The sequence below is a fragment of the Heterocephalus glaber genome, unplaced genomic scaffold, assembly GCF_053883595.1.
Source record: "Heterocephalus glaber isolate CG9 unplaced genomic scaffold, H.glaber_assembly_v1.0 deba00000943, whole genome shotgun sequence".
Classification (NCBI taxonomy): domain Eukaryota; kingdom Metazoa; phylum Chordata; class Mammalia; order Rodentia; family Bathyergidae; genus Heterocephalus; species Heterocephalus glaber.
Genome location: NW_028258175.1, coordinates 7559875 through 7574706, shown reverse-complemented (window position 1 = coordinate 7574706; position 14832 = coordinate 7559875). Strand labels below are relative to the sequence as shown.

General features: G+C 44.3%; 1 protein-coding gene and 1 pseudogene across 4 annotated transcripts; one reads left to right on the top strand and one right to left on the bottom strand.

Moving 5' to 3' along the window:
- Positions 1–5: 5 nt before the first annotated feature.
- Ldaf1 (lipid droplet assembly factor 1) lies at positions 6–14832 on the top strand. 4 transcript variants are annotated; one of them, XM_004855902.3, is made up of 6 exons: positions 6–131; positions 2346–2545; positions 7746–7914; positions 8494–8632; positions 11686–11739; positions 14093–14832. In XM_004855902.3, exons 2-6 carry the CDS (start codon positions 2450–2452, stop codon positions 14172–14174), a joined length of 540 nt encoding a protein of 179 aa, XP_004855959.1. In that variant the 5' UTR covers positions 6–131; positions 2346–2449; the 3' UTR covers positions 14175–14832. The 4 variants fall into 4 exon arrangements, with proteins under 4 accessions (XP_004855959.1, XP_087065025.1, XP_021092955.1 ...); XM_087208899.1 differs by lacking the exon at positions 14093–14832 and adding an exon at positions 13193–14083; XM_087208898.1 differs by having other exon boundaries at positions 21–131; positions 285–2545.
- LOC101704957 (nucleophosmin-like) lies at positions 9254–10092 on the bottom strand (annotated as a pseudogene).

The following is a 14832-nucleotide window of genomic DNA, read 5'->3' as shown; positions in this document are numbered from 1 at the left end:
GAGGGGGCGGGGCAGGGAGAGGGCGGGGCCGGCGGCTCCGGAGTGGAGGAAGAAGCCGGGCCTCCCGCCTGCGCGCGGTCCTTCCTCCTTCTCCCGCACTTACTGCTGGAGCCGCGTTCCGCCGGCGCCAGGTGAGACAGCTGGAAGACTGAGGGTGGAGGACCTGGGGCCCCTAGCCCTTTGCTCGCCCGGCGAGGGTGGGGAGGGGGGAGTAGACAGTGCAGTCGCATCCCTGGCCTGCACCTCTGTGTCCCGGGCTGGTGACACGGGTATTTCGTGCCTAGAGTCACTGCGTCGGAGCTGGGAGCGCACCGGAAGCCTGGACCTACGCCTCAGAAACCCACTGACCCTCCCACCTCGCCGCACGCCTGCCACCACATTTGCTAAAAGGGCCGTCACCCACACCCCTCCTCAGACCCTTCCCCAGCCCATCTAACCATCTCCTCTCACTGCGGGGAGAGCAGCTGCGAGCACCAAAGGGAGTGCTTTCCAAATCCTTGACAGGCTGCCCTACTCCCCCAACCCCGGCCCCAGTGTCTCCTTCTGGGTCACACCCCCTTCCCTTCTCCCCGGGATCCCACTCCAGCCTCCGGGTTGCCAGGGTTCTGCTGGACCCAGGTGGGAAAGGGGGCGACCTCGCCCGGTCCCTGCTCCCACACGGAGAGGAGACCCTTCCCTGCGTGGAACCGATGGGTGGCTGTTTGCTCCCTGAGGCGCGGGGGTGGGAGAGCCGGGGCTTTATTTGGAGCCCTGGAAGAAGCGGAACCAGTTGGGTGGGGTGGGCTTGGCTCCGACCCCAACTGTGAAGGAGGCGGGGCTTGCCTACTCTCCAGGCTGCTCACCCGGGACGAGTGACAAAGGAGTTTGGGAGTTGGTTTGGTAATAGATAGATGTGTTTGGTGTCTGTGCCTTTTGGCCTTCTCCCTACACTCACTGCTAACGGACTCCTCAAATCAGTCTGGGAAGCACTTGGGTTTCCCAGGCCAAAGGAGACCTGTAAGGACTACCGGGCTATTTTCTGCCAGCTGTAGAGTTGAGATTAGTAGAATTGGGTGCTGGGGATATCCCAGACTCAAGATCTATGCCAGCTGCAGGTTTGGAGGCAGAATATGGGGTGGAGGGGTTAATCCTTCTCTTGTCCAAAGGGGGAGAATCTCTAGCTGAGGCTATTAAAATATATCTTAATTTGCATACCAAATCCTGTGGATTTTAATAGTAACAACCCCCCCTCACATAATTAGGGTGTGAGATATCTAATATGGTGAATAAATGCGAAGCTCTTGCAGTTCATTTTGGCCGTGGTGACAGAGTCTGGTAGGCATTTGTACTGTAGGTCAGGAGATTAGTTGTAAAGCCGAAATGGAAGAAGAGATCTGTGTGTTCTGCCAGACAGTTGTTCTGGGAAATGTAAAATAAGAATGATAGTTGAAAACTCAGAGTTAAAACATATCTCGAGGGAGGCGAGGGGATAGGATATAAAAAGAATTAGGATGTATTATGTACATGTACCTCATGATATATGTACTGCAAACATGTATTAATAAAAATTAAAAACAAAAATCATCTAACAAATGGCTTTTATTAAAAATAAAAATTATGTGAGATTGGCACAGTCCTAGAAATTCCAGGCCGCTTGGTTACAGCATGTGATAAGATCTGTCCCTGAGGCAGGCTGTTGTTAGGAGGAAGATGTACATAGGGAATGATTTGAGGCACAATGTAATTGGGAGCCAACAGAAGAAAAAAATCACCCAAGGTCACTGTTGTACAAGAAAGGGAGAGAGAAAATGTAGTGGAATTTCAAATATTCTTTCAGCTTTCTTGGTTTCAGTTTATTATTTCCAGCGTTTTGTCAGGCTAAGCTCTTGGAGATAATACCGTCAACATTTTGTTGTATATCCTACATCATTTACTACGCCATTTATACATAAATATATATGTGTATGTAACAATGGAGATTTTATCTTTTTAAAAACTTCTGAACATCTTTTCATGTCACTAAGTAAACATTCATTTAATGACTGAATTTATCTTTATTTAACCAATTTCTCATTAGTGGGCAGTTAGTTTCTTCCCAGTGTTTTACTAGTCATTCACTATTATCAACAGGGATGTGATACACATCTTTTGAATACTTTTTGATCTTTCTATTTGATTTTTTTCCTTCAGGTTCCTATAAAATAAACTGCTGGAGTGAAGTGTGTACAATTTGAAATTTTGATAAATATTGCCAAGTTGTCCTTCATCTGCATACCTACCATCACTAGGCTTGGATAGTCAGAGCTCTTATTGAACTAGGTGGATAGAGACTACTAATGATCTAAGAAACTTTTTGTTTCTTCCAGCGACAGCAAGAGACTGGGAAACATGAGAGATTGGACTGAGTATTACACCAGAGAACTTGCTGGTAGGAGAACTAAACGCTGAAGAGATTAAAGTGAGTTTGAAGATGGCCAAAGAAGAGCCCCCAAGTGTCTCAAAGGACTTACAGAAGTTCCAGAGGAACCTATCTTTGCTGATAAAGTCCTTTCAGAATAACTCAAAGGTCAGCTTCCAATTACTATGTTTAAGAAAATCCCAAATTAACTTTCACATATAAACAAGACAGAAAAATACTTAAGTAGAAAAAATTAGGAGAAAAATCAGGAATATTTCAGCTCACTACTCTGCCATGCCTAACTTGTGACTCAGCCATATTCAGGCAAGCAACTCCTGGAAGTCATGCACACCACTTCCGGTTACATCTCGTTAGGCTAAAATTTGGTTGAATGACTATCTTCAGTGGCAAATTGAATTCTTTAGCTGAATTTAGAGAGGCCATTCTCACTCTATAATACAGACACTGTCTTTCTCTGGTTTTCTTGTTAACTTTGGCTTATTGCTTATCCAGAAAATGAGGGGCCAAGACCTACTATAAGATTTTAGTCTAGTATTCCAGTAAAAATCCAGTGTCCAGTAGAAGTATGCCATGAGCCATATATGTAATGAAGTTTTTTCAGTAGCCACATTTAACAAGTAAAAAGAAATGGAAATTTAAGAATGTATTTTATTTAACCTAATATATCCAAAAAATAGTATTATTTCAATATGTAATCATTATAAAAAATTAGTAGCGAAAAAAGTTCTTGACATGTTTTCATAATCTTTTTAATAGTGACTCTTTGAAATCCAGTGTATGTTTTAGAATATGTTTTAGAATTCAAATTAGCCATTTTTCAAGTGTTCAACTGTTTAATGGCAATGACACTTGAGATAGTATATACTGTTTTCTTGCAAATTTACTTTATTGCTTTCTTCTCTATGCCTTTCAGCAGTTTATCAGGGTAAAAAAGAGCTTTCTGAGATAATGCTATTATCATTTTGTTATATGTCTTTCTAGACTTTTCTATTCAATGTACCCATAGAAATACACATGTGTATGGAACACAATGAATGGTTTTGTGATTTTTTTTTTTTTTTAAATTAGAGCACAGTTCCACTAGGGTCCCCTTGAGGAGATATTTCTTTGTGCTCTAGAGCAATACTATGCAGAGACCTTTTCTGGACTTCCTCTGAAATGCATCTGGCACTCTTTGTGGATTTTCCAAACTATTTTTAAACCAGAAAAACATGTTTCTAGTCAGTTGACTGAGAATCTTGTTATTCAAAGTTAGTAATAAAGGACCCCATCTGTACAGTTGATTCTCATTATTTGTGGCAGTTATGTTCTATAATGTCACCACAAACACTGCAAGAAGAGATGCCAAGCCATTGCTCCTGGGTGAAATGCAGACCGATTTCTTTGAGCTTCTGGCCATATGATCAACATATAACCTTGTTTTATGTGTATTTCTGTTTAAAGACATTTCAGTATACTGCATATTGTTCATTAGTATTGAACTCAGGGCCAAGAGCACTGGAACTCATGTCTTAAACAAACATGTGCATGTTGTAATATGTACTTTTTCTCCATAAAGCACACCACTGCCTTCTTATGAACACTAAAGAGCACTTCAGCACAACATTGTGGGGGCCACTTAAACAATGAAATCCCAATCAAAAGCACAAAAATGAAAAGTGTAATACCAAATAGCCCACAGTTATATCGTTTAGATGCAGGGTGTCCAACCTTTTGGCTTACCCAGGCTGCATTAAGTGAAGAGGAATTGTTTTGGTCCACATATAAAGCATATAATATAGTTAATATATACGAGTAACTAAACTTCCTTTGTATCTTTTAAATTTTTAGTTATAACTTTAAAAAAGAGAGCAAGCAGCCTGTAGGGTTCAGGCTGGACACACCTGTGTTAAAGGCTCGGTTGCCAGGCTAGCACTATCAGGAGGTTGTGGAACCCTCAAGATGTGAGGCCTGGTGGGAGGAAGTTAGGTCATTGTGGGAGGGACATGTCCTCGAAGAGGAGTATGGGACTCCAGCCCCCTCCTCACTGTCTCTTGCTTCATCTTGTGACACCAGAGAATTTCCCTGGCTGCTGAGTAGCTCCAGGTAGACTTATGTCCTCAAATCCTGCCATATGAACCTTACTTTGAAACTCTAATGCTGGGATATGTATTTACAATTAAATCATCTTTGTCTAACCTTGGGCAAGTCAGTCGAGTTCATTGAATTTTCATCTCCTCTTTTCTAAAATAAGCAGTCCCAGGCCCATAGACATGTTGTGTGGATTATCTAAGATGCTGGGCCTAGCCTGACATTCCTGGGTTGTTCAGAGCAGTACTACACCTCTAGATTAGGTAGGAAGCTCATTCTGCCTCCAGGGTGGGGATGAAAAATTACAGAGCATGTTATTGCATAATAAGCTCTCCCACTTTTCCTCCTCCCATTGTGTCCCCTCTGTTACCATAAGAATGAAAATTTGATTGTAATGTTTTAACACCCTGGACTTAGATAATGCTAGTACCTGTCTCACAGTCCTGTAGGGAGAATTATAAGAGCAAATACATGGAAAGCACTCAAAACAGTGCCTGGCACCTAAGTGTTTAATGGAGATTCTCTGTTAGTGTTAGTCATGGCTGAACAGGGAGGGCCTTCCCCTTCCAGGAGAGAGGGCCTGAGCTGGGCCATTCTTCCTGGGAAACAACAGTTGCTGGGCTTTACGGTTTGAATCTTTCTTTGTTTTGGTACCTGGGATTGAGCTCAGGACCTTGAGCTTGTGGGGCAGGTGCAGCACCACTGAGTTAAATCCCCAGCCCCTACTGTTTGAATCTTAAAATGTTCTCTCTGCATGTATGAATGACTTTCTGTTTTTTGTTTTTTGGGGGGGGGTTGTTGTTGTTGTTGTTGCAGAATCCAGACTCAGAAGAAGCTTTGAAAAAGTAGATCCTCAAGGACTAGAAGTAGAACAGTCTTGCCTTTTTCCTCTTGGATTCCCCATGCCAAATTGTTCCTAAGTCCCATGAATTTTTCTTTTGTCGGTCAAATTCCAGGCTGTATCACCCTGACCTCCTTCCTCTCTATCATCAGTCTAGGTTTGGCCATTACTGTATCTTGCCTGATTTCCTGCAGATCTCCCTGACTGCTTCTTGCATATGAGTACCAGGTTCATCTTCCTTAAATTGCTCCCTCAGTTATGTCACAGTCCTGATCAAGTGCCCCTAGTTTGCTCCCCTCTACTGAGATAAAGTTTAAATGAATGTTGTCCAATGGATATATTATGCATCCCATATATATAATTTTAAATTTGAGAGTCACAGTTAAAAACATAAAAATAAACAAATGAAATTCATTTAAATAGTATATTTTATTTAACCCGGTATATCCGAAACACTATAATTTCAGCCTGTAATTAATATAAAAATCATTAATGAGTTATCCAACAGTCATTTAAATCTCAATTCAGATTCTAAATTTCCATTGGAAACATCTAGCTCTCTAATCAGTCTTTATAAAATGTACAGTTTATAAAACTAGATTTGCATGACCAACCTGCTTGAAACATACTTAAAAGTTTTCCAGTGACTGAATCGAATGTGAGGCTTTACATTTAAAGTTAATGAAAAATCCTGGCCATTGACCATACTAGGAAACAATCCTAGTGCCCAGCGCCCCCTATGGCTGCTGCTGGATAGTGCAGATGTGACCCCTTCCGCCTGGTAGCTGGGCATCCCAGCCTTGTCTGCCTCTCTTGCCACACAGGTGTTCCTCACAAGCAAGGGCTCCTCACTGTGTGCACTGCTGGGTCCCTTACCTGCGTGCCATCCTCTCCACCATCATGCTTCCTCAGGCCCTTTTGAGTTTCAGGAACAGAGAGACAGTTGAGTGTGTCAGATGGCATAGGGAGCATTTGCTAAGGATACATGTGGATTAGACCGGAAAAGCAACAAAGGCCCGAGACAGTGCAAGACTCCAGCCCATGTCTCTTCCACCTCCCTCTTGCCTTTGGCACCTTAGCTTAGGAAGATCTCCCAGGCTCTGATAATGGGATGTCTGAGTAGGAAGCCTAGGCTCAAAGGTGAGTCTTGGTATGGTCACCTCTGGCTAAAGAAGCTGAATAACAAAGTCTTTGGCAGCTTTTGTCAAAATGGAGAAGCAGGAGGAAGTGTAGCCAATGGGCCTGCCAAGAGGTGAAGTTTGTCATGCCTTGAGAGATTTCTCCTTAGGAGGCCCCAAGACAGATGCCTGTGACTCCTGGAACGACCTTTCCTATTCAGGCAGGGTCAGCCCTGTGCTTTCTTTGCCATCTCAAACTATAAAATTCTCATGTTTCCAACTTGCCCCCAGATTCCCACCATTGAATCACTTGGGTGAACACCTGTCTCTAGGAAGCACCTGTGTTTGGGGCAGTGGCATCTGTAACACTGTACTTGAATTATATTTTCCTTTCAGTCACTTGGCCTGCAAAGCCCTCAGGAATGAGACACAGGAAGAACCAGTGTGATGGAGGAATTTTTGGGAATAAGGGGCCCTTTCAGGGGAACAGGGTCTGTAGTGTGAGTACTGGGAAAAGGGAAGGTGGGGGCTTCAGAAGGAGAAGGGAAGTCCATCTTTGTGGGGCTTTCTGGAGCCAGCTGTGCTTTAAAGCCACTCCCCTTCCACTGAGTCAGATCCCCAAATCCCCATTTATTAAATCAGTATATGCTGACAGTCAAGGTTAGAGATAAAAGCATGGTGGGGGGTGGGGGGTTACTGGGGATCGAACTCAGGACCCTGCACTTGTGAGACAGGCATGGCACCACTGATCTAAATCCCCAGCCACATTAGTCCAAAAGCATTTTTACGGCCCTAGCTTTGAATGCCTAGACTTTGTCACTTGGAAGCTGGTCATCTCCAAATAACTCCTTTAGGCCACTGCATCTCAAACTCTAAAGTTGAAAACGCAGAACTGGACTCAGCAGGTGTGGGCTGAGGCCCGATGTTCTGCATTTCTATTAAGCTCTTATGTGGTGCTGAGTAGCTAGAAGTTAATCTTTTCACTATGAGAACCTCAGCTGTGAAACAGGAGATAAATTGTACCTACATCTCATCAATGCACTTAGCTGAGGATGCCTTCAGAGAGGGCATGTGTTAGGCAGGGGAGCTGTAACTGTGTTTCCTCCTCTCACAAGACCTGACATTGGGTGAGGACTTCAAACTTGGGCCTGACGCAGAGCCACCTTACGTGGCTGCCTGGAGGACTGGTGTTTGGAATGAGGCCTCCCTACGAGCCTTCCTTGATGACCTCTGGGTGTCCCTCCCTCAGCTCAGGTGGACTCATCCCCTGGGATTCGGGCCTGTCACTCAGACCTGGTTCTTTGTCTCTTGCCGGCAGGTGGTTGCTTTCACGAAGTCTCCCATGGGTCAGTACTTGGACAGGCATCCTTTCCTGGCCCTCTCCATGCTGGTGTTCGTGGCCATGTCTGCTGTCCCTGTTGGGTTCTTCCTGCTCCTCGTGGTGCTCAGCTCCCTGGCCGCTCTTGTAGGAGTCCTGTTACTGGAAGGTATCCTGCTCCGTTACTGGAAACTAACTGGGAAGACATCCTTGATTGGGCATCTGCCATTCTTGTCAGAGGTTCCCATTTCCAAAAGCAGGCAGCTTGTCAGAGCAGTTAAAATATAGGCCCTAGAGTCTGCATTACCAAAGCACCCCCACTGGTGTGATTTTGGGCAAGTTTTTACCTTTTCTGAGCCTCAGCCTGTTCGATGGGTAACAAAAACGAGCAAAGAGACCCCGGTAATATAATGTGGGAACAGTGGGGACTGGAAGCACCGGAGGGCCGGCTGGTCACTGTTATCACTGAGGCACACCCAAGTCGAATGGTACCACAAAATCTGGATTTTTATGGAAATCTCACTTTAAAAATTTGAACTGTCATTATTTTGAACATACTGGCCCAGCATCTGCCTAGTTTTTTGTTTTGTTTCTTTTTTGTTGTTTTTTTTTGGTACCGGGGATCGAACTCGGGTCCTTGTGCTTGAGCAGCAGGTGGCGAAACCACTGAGCTAAATCCCCGGCCCACATCTGCCTGTTTTGAACCAGGTTTAGATGATCGCTTCTCCTAATCATGTTCTCTTCCTAGGACTGGTCATTTCTGTGGGTGGCGTTACACTACTTTGTGTCCTCTGTGGTTTGGTCTTCATATCACTTGCCCTGTCAGGGACGATCATCGTGTGCTATGTGGTGGTCTCCAGCCTCATCAACTACTGGTTTTCTTCCAGGTAAATACATGTTAATGGAACAATTTAATCTAGGCTATTTGGAGGGATTTTCTCAGATAATGTATTAACACCAGTTGGCGTCTAGAAGGCACATTGTAAGAGGCAGATGTTTCCCATCAAAAACTATTATTGTATTGATTCCTTTAAAAAGATATCCACTAATTTACAAAAGTCAGAATAAGGTGTTTGATGGGGGCAGTGTTGGAGAAAGAAGGAGAACAATAGAAGAAATAATCCACCATTCTACCCAAGATGTGCATTCCCCAGAGGGTAAAGGAACAAGGAGTCTCCTGTCCCCAAGTCTGTCTTTTTTTTTTTTTAATTAAAATACTGAGTTTATTTCACATGTATATTTTTGTCTCCCCACCATCTCCATGTCTGACCACCACTACTACTATGTCCTTTCATAACCTTCCATACACACTTAAAACCAAGCAAAGGGTGGAGTTCCATCTTTAAAAACTAAACAGGCATTTTGGACAACACATTCTTGGCAATGGAACCTGGACAACATTTATCAAACACGGTAGGGAAAGTTCTCACTTTGCATTATAAAAAGGACAGCCAGATATCAACTGTTCCAGAAATGAAATGTCAGAAAATACTGTTTAAATTGTTTTCTTAAAGAGACTTCCTCCACTGCCAGAGATCTTGAACAGCCTCCTGGTCAGTCACCCGGAAGCAGTTCTTCACATAATTGATGATCTTGGCTTCCACCTTGGGAAGAGAACCACCCTTTTCTAAAGGGGCTTGCATTTCTGCTTTAATATCTTCTATAGAACTAGGTCCTTTGGGTGTTTTAGGAGTCTTTTCTTGTTTTTTTGAAGGATTCTTGGCCTTTTGATCTTGGTGTGGATGGTTTTGAGTCTTTTCCATTCTGGTTTTTTTTTGTGCATTTTTGGCTGGAGTATCGTATCAATTTCTTCACTGGTGCTTTCTCTTCAGCTTCCTCATCATCAAAATCATCATCATCATCTTCATCAGCAGCTAGTTTTACTTTTTTCTGTGGAACCTTGCTACCACTTCCAGGGGCAGATCGCTTTCCATGTATACTTAAGAGTTTTACATCCTCTTCCTCCTCATCATCTGATTCTGCATCTTCCTCCACAGCCACTAAGTGATGTCCACTAATATGCACAGGCCCTGAACCACGCTTCAACCTTACGACAACAGCTGTAATTTCAAAGCCCCCAAGGGAAACTGTTGGGTGTACAGACATTTTCAAAGTTGCCAATGTTACTTTAATTGGACTGCCTTTGCAATTCATTGCCTCTGCTTCCACAATGTGCAATTCATCCTTTGTACCGGCCCTGTAAACTGACCATTCTTAATGACAACTGGTGCTCATTTTCATCATTATCCACCTTAATGTGATAATCTTTGTCAGCCTTTAGTTCAGAACCAAAAAGATAGCTCTGGGGCCTCAGGGGGCTCATGTCCCTATCCATCAAATCTTCCATGGAGTGGTGGCACGCACTTAGATGGCAGAGAATGCGGACAGAAATAAACAGCTACTGCCCCAGAGAAGAGATGAGCAGGACAAAATCACTCCAGGGCCCAAATCTATCTTGAGAGTGAGTCTCATATTTGATCATGTGGATTTCATTCCTATAGTGCAGCTCTTGAATGCCAGTAACATCATCCTGGGACTTTCTATTAGTCAATTTTCCCCATTGCTGGTCAGAATACTTGGAACTCACACCTTAAGGAAGAAAGGTTGAGTTTAGTTTGTGGTTTGGGGGGATTCAGTCCATAGTCAGCTGGCTTCAAGACAGGAACATCATAGCAAAGAAGCCTGACGGAACAGAGATGCTTAGACCACGTCTCCATGACCCACCCAGACGCCCCCAGGAGCATGTTCTACTCATCTGCTAGGTCTTTCCTCTCCCCTCCCCCCCTCCCCTCCCCTCCCCTCCCCTCCCCTCCCCTCCCCTCCTCTCCCCTCCCCTCCCCTCCTCTCCCCTCCTCTCCCTCTCCTCTCCTTTCTTGTACCGGGGATCAAACTCAGGACCTTGTGCTTGTGAGGCAGGTGCAGTGCCACTGAGCTAAATCCCTGGCCATGCTAGGCATTTCTTAATTCAATGAAGTTGACAAGGAGTACTGGTCACAGCCTTGACTGTGATCTGCTCAAATCAGTGATAAATTCTAGAGGAAAACCAGCTGTGCTGAAATCGTGGGAGATACTGTGTTTGTCTAAAGTATGCTGCCCTCCTAAGGGATTTTTCAAAGATGCGATTTTTGTCCCATGGATAGATTTTAGACTCTTATGTCCCCATGAAGTCCACTGTAGCTCTTACTCATTTGATAATGGTGGCTGACATCCATTAGCATTGCTTTGCCCCTGGGTCTCTGTTAAGCACTTTCCAGCCTCATATCATAACCCTCACAGCTAGCCCCATTATGCCATCAGGAGCATGAATCAAGCCCCAAAGTTGAGAGTAGCCAAGAAAGGACCTACATCTAGGTCAGTTAATTCTAAAGTCCTCATAACCAAGATACCAAGTGAGTCTCGGCAATTTCTTTCTTTTTTTTTTTTTTTTGGTACTGGGGATCGAACTCGGGTCCTTGCATTTGCGCAGCAGGCAGCGAAACCACTGAGCTAAATCCCTGGCCCATGACTCTTGGCAATTTCTGCAGAAAGCCAGATGGTAGATATTTTCAGTTTTGCAGGCCACATGGTCCCTGTCTCAGCTGTTCAAATCTTCTGCTGTAGCATGAGCAGACAATAAGGAGATGAACTCGGGAGGCTGTGTTCTAATAAAACTTTATTTACAAAAACAGGGCTAGTTTGGATTTGGCCCACAGGCCATGGTTTGCCAACCCTTGCTCTAAAAATACCAATACTTTTGAGAGTTTTTTTCTTCTACAGATAGCCCTTGAACATCTTTTCAAAATGTTGTCCTATTGTTATTATATGTTAAAGTGGGTGTAACATAAGTCATTCAGAGGTGGTTCTCACAGGATTGCTTAATTGGTGTCCCTGGAGTGACTTGATCACTATCAGACTTCAAGGAGATAAAATGAGAAAATGCTGGCCTATTTGTCTTATTCAGGATGATGTGTCTGAGCCAAGATCCACCCCCGGCCCGTGAACCCTGCTCTAAAAGGTGAGTTCTTTAAAATTACACCACGGGCCGTAGCAAAATCTGAGTGGCTGTTTCTCAATGAAGAGATTGACTGGGGAGTTGTACTTCATTTCCTTATATTCCACTTCACAGCCCAGCCCTGGTGTTCAGGCCCATGGTTTTTACTCATTTTCATTTGAGCAAAGATTCTCGAGCTTTTTGTTCTCAGGATTCATTTCACCCCCTTAAATATTATTGAGGCATCCAAAGTGCTTCTGGGTTTTTTGCGGGTTCAATGTATCCAATAATTAGTAAGAAATTAGAGCAGAAATTTTAAAACTATTCATTTGTATTGCCCACTGATAGAAAAAAAAATTTTTTTAGGCCAGGTAGTGGAGCACACCTGTAATCCCAGCACTCGAGAGGCTGAGGCAGGAGGATCACTTCAAGTTTGAGACCAGCTTGGGCTGCATAGTGATACCGAGTCTCAAAAAAAAAAAAAAAAGGAATCAGTAGGGAGTGGTGGTACATGCCTATAATCCTAGCTCTCAGGAGGCTGAGGCAGGAAGATTACTGTGAGTTGGAAGGCATCATGGACTACTGTTGTAGTCAGGGTTTTGGCAAGGGAATAAATTTAGTACAGGACACATAATTATAGGATTATTTTATGATATTTACCCAAAGAGTCAAATACAGAGGACTGCAAGAGATTAGCTACACACTAGAGGCCCAAAGGATCCAGCCAAGAGCCTGGATCCCACAGCAATGTCCTGCACAAGTCCAGCTGACGGCCTAGAGTCCAAGGCAATGTTCTCCACGAGTCCAGCCAGTGGCCTAGAGCCCACGGCAATGTCTCATCCAAGTCTGTACTGAGGATCTGCACCTGGAAGGCCCAAAGGCCAGTGTTGGAAGCCAGAAAATCTACGCTGGTGAGATGAAGGATTTCTGCCACCAGGCTGAGGGATCCACATTAGAGCCAGGAAGTGATGCTCACAGTGAAGATCAGAGCTCCCCTGATGAAAACAGCAGCCATTCCCAGTGACAGCGAGGCCCCGAGCTCTTCCTCCAATGAGAACAGCCAAGTTCGTATCAGGAAAACCATCCGCAGCAAGCTTCTCCTAGAAAATCAACAGCCCACGATCTTCCCCTCCAGTTCTCTTTTTATGGCTATTGACAACAATCCTCAGGTGGATCCTCCATGCCCAGGCCACTCTGATTCAGTTCAGCTGGGCATTACAAGTTGACCATTAGTTAATCCACCACGCCTGTATAGTGAGAACCTGTCTCAAAAAGACCAGACAAACGAATGAGAAAACCCAAAATGAAGAAGAAAGGCTTCTTAATTTTTTTGTTACCAGGTAGGAATTTATGTGGCAAGTAATGAAAAAAAAAACCCTAAATAGATACTAACTTAAACAATAGGGTTTTCTTTTTATTGCATAATATAAAGGCGTAGATAGCCAAGGACTGATACAGCCACTTTGGTATCATCCAGGCACCCGGAACCTTCTACCTTCTGTGCTGCCCTCCTTAGCCCATTGGTTTACTACCTCATGGCCACAAGATAGCACATTTACACCAGGTACATTTACGACAAGAAGAAGGGAGGGAGAAAAATGTGTTTCACCAATAGAGTCTGACCCTTTTTATCAAGTAAGTAGAATCTTTCCCGGGACTTCACCCCATTCTCTTCATTGGCCAGAACTCTGTCAGGTGGCAACTCTAAGCTGGGAGTGTTCAGCTTTCTTCTCTTCTGAAGCATAAACTCTGCAGTGGAAGGAGGCAGGGAGTTGGTGTTGAGCTCTGGTGTGACACCCGCAGTCAGCGATGGCAAGGCTATTTGAAATTCAGAGATGACTTACAGATCCTATTAATACTGACAGAGCTACCACCCTTCCCACTGGCCTCTGAAACATTCAGTTCCAGGCACTGAAAAGTACGGATCAGTTTGTCCTTTTTTACCCTGTACCTTTGGTACTTCCAGTGAAGGTGTTAGAAAACTAACTGGAATCAGAAGATAGGTCTCTGGGGTTTTTTTTGGCTGTGTGATGTTGAACAAGCTACTTAACTTCCCTCGTATCAGTTCTCTTCCACTGGTAAAATAGAGCTGTTGCTTGCCCTTCCTTGTTTGCTATATTGTTCTAAAGATATAGACATTTGGGGAAAACACAATATCGAAATCAGGAGAGAGGAAAGGGCCCATCACCCTACCCATCATCCAGTCATTTTGACCTGCCATGCCTTCAGGTTCCTCATCGGTAAAATGGATGTAGCCCCAATCTGGTGTGGTTGCAAGACGCAGCCAAAAACAAAGCAGCAAGGAATGTGACCTACTCGGCTGTGTACACACTCAGCATTGACCTTGAACTAACCATTTCGTCTTGTCCCCAAACAGACCACCGGCAAAGCAAAACCCCAGTGTCGACTGTCAGCTGGCTATGAAGTCTGCAGGCCTCGAGGGGCTCTACCAGGAATGACTGGCTGGATGGGACCAGAGATGTTTCCAGGCTTCTCAGGAAAGCTCCTGGGTCATGCTCACCCCGTGGGACCAGGACTCAGACAGGGCCTGGATGGTCAAGCGTTCCCTGGCTGTGTCCTGCAGCTTCTTCACAAACTGTGTGTAAAATCCTTCAGTGGCCAGCATGGCCTCTTGCCCCCCACTCCCAGGTATGCAGACTTGACCTTGGCAGAGCCTGGGGCTCCAGAGCCGGCCTCAGGACTTGTGTCCCAGGTCTCAAGGCAACGGTGGCTTGTTTTTGAGAATTTCTTTTATGTTTTGAAATGAGGGAAGCTGTTTATCTTTTCCACTCATTTGAAATAAGGGGTGAAAAAAATCCAAACCAAAACCAGCACATCTGCCTTATTTGCTATTTATCAGAAAGAACAGCACAATTTGGGAATAATGGCCTCCCAAAGTTGGAAGAGTCCTCATTTAATTTTGTGTCCAAGAGCCTTTCTGAAAGTCTGAAGGCATCGTTTCCACTATTACTGCTGAGTGCTATTCAGTGCTGTTCATCTCTTACGTATTTGCACTCGATACTTTTGTACTGATTCGGAGAACTTGTCCTGTTAAGCAATTGCTTTTAAAAAAAAAAAATGTAAAGGACTATAAAACAAATAAAACATCCTGTATGA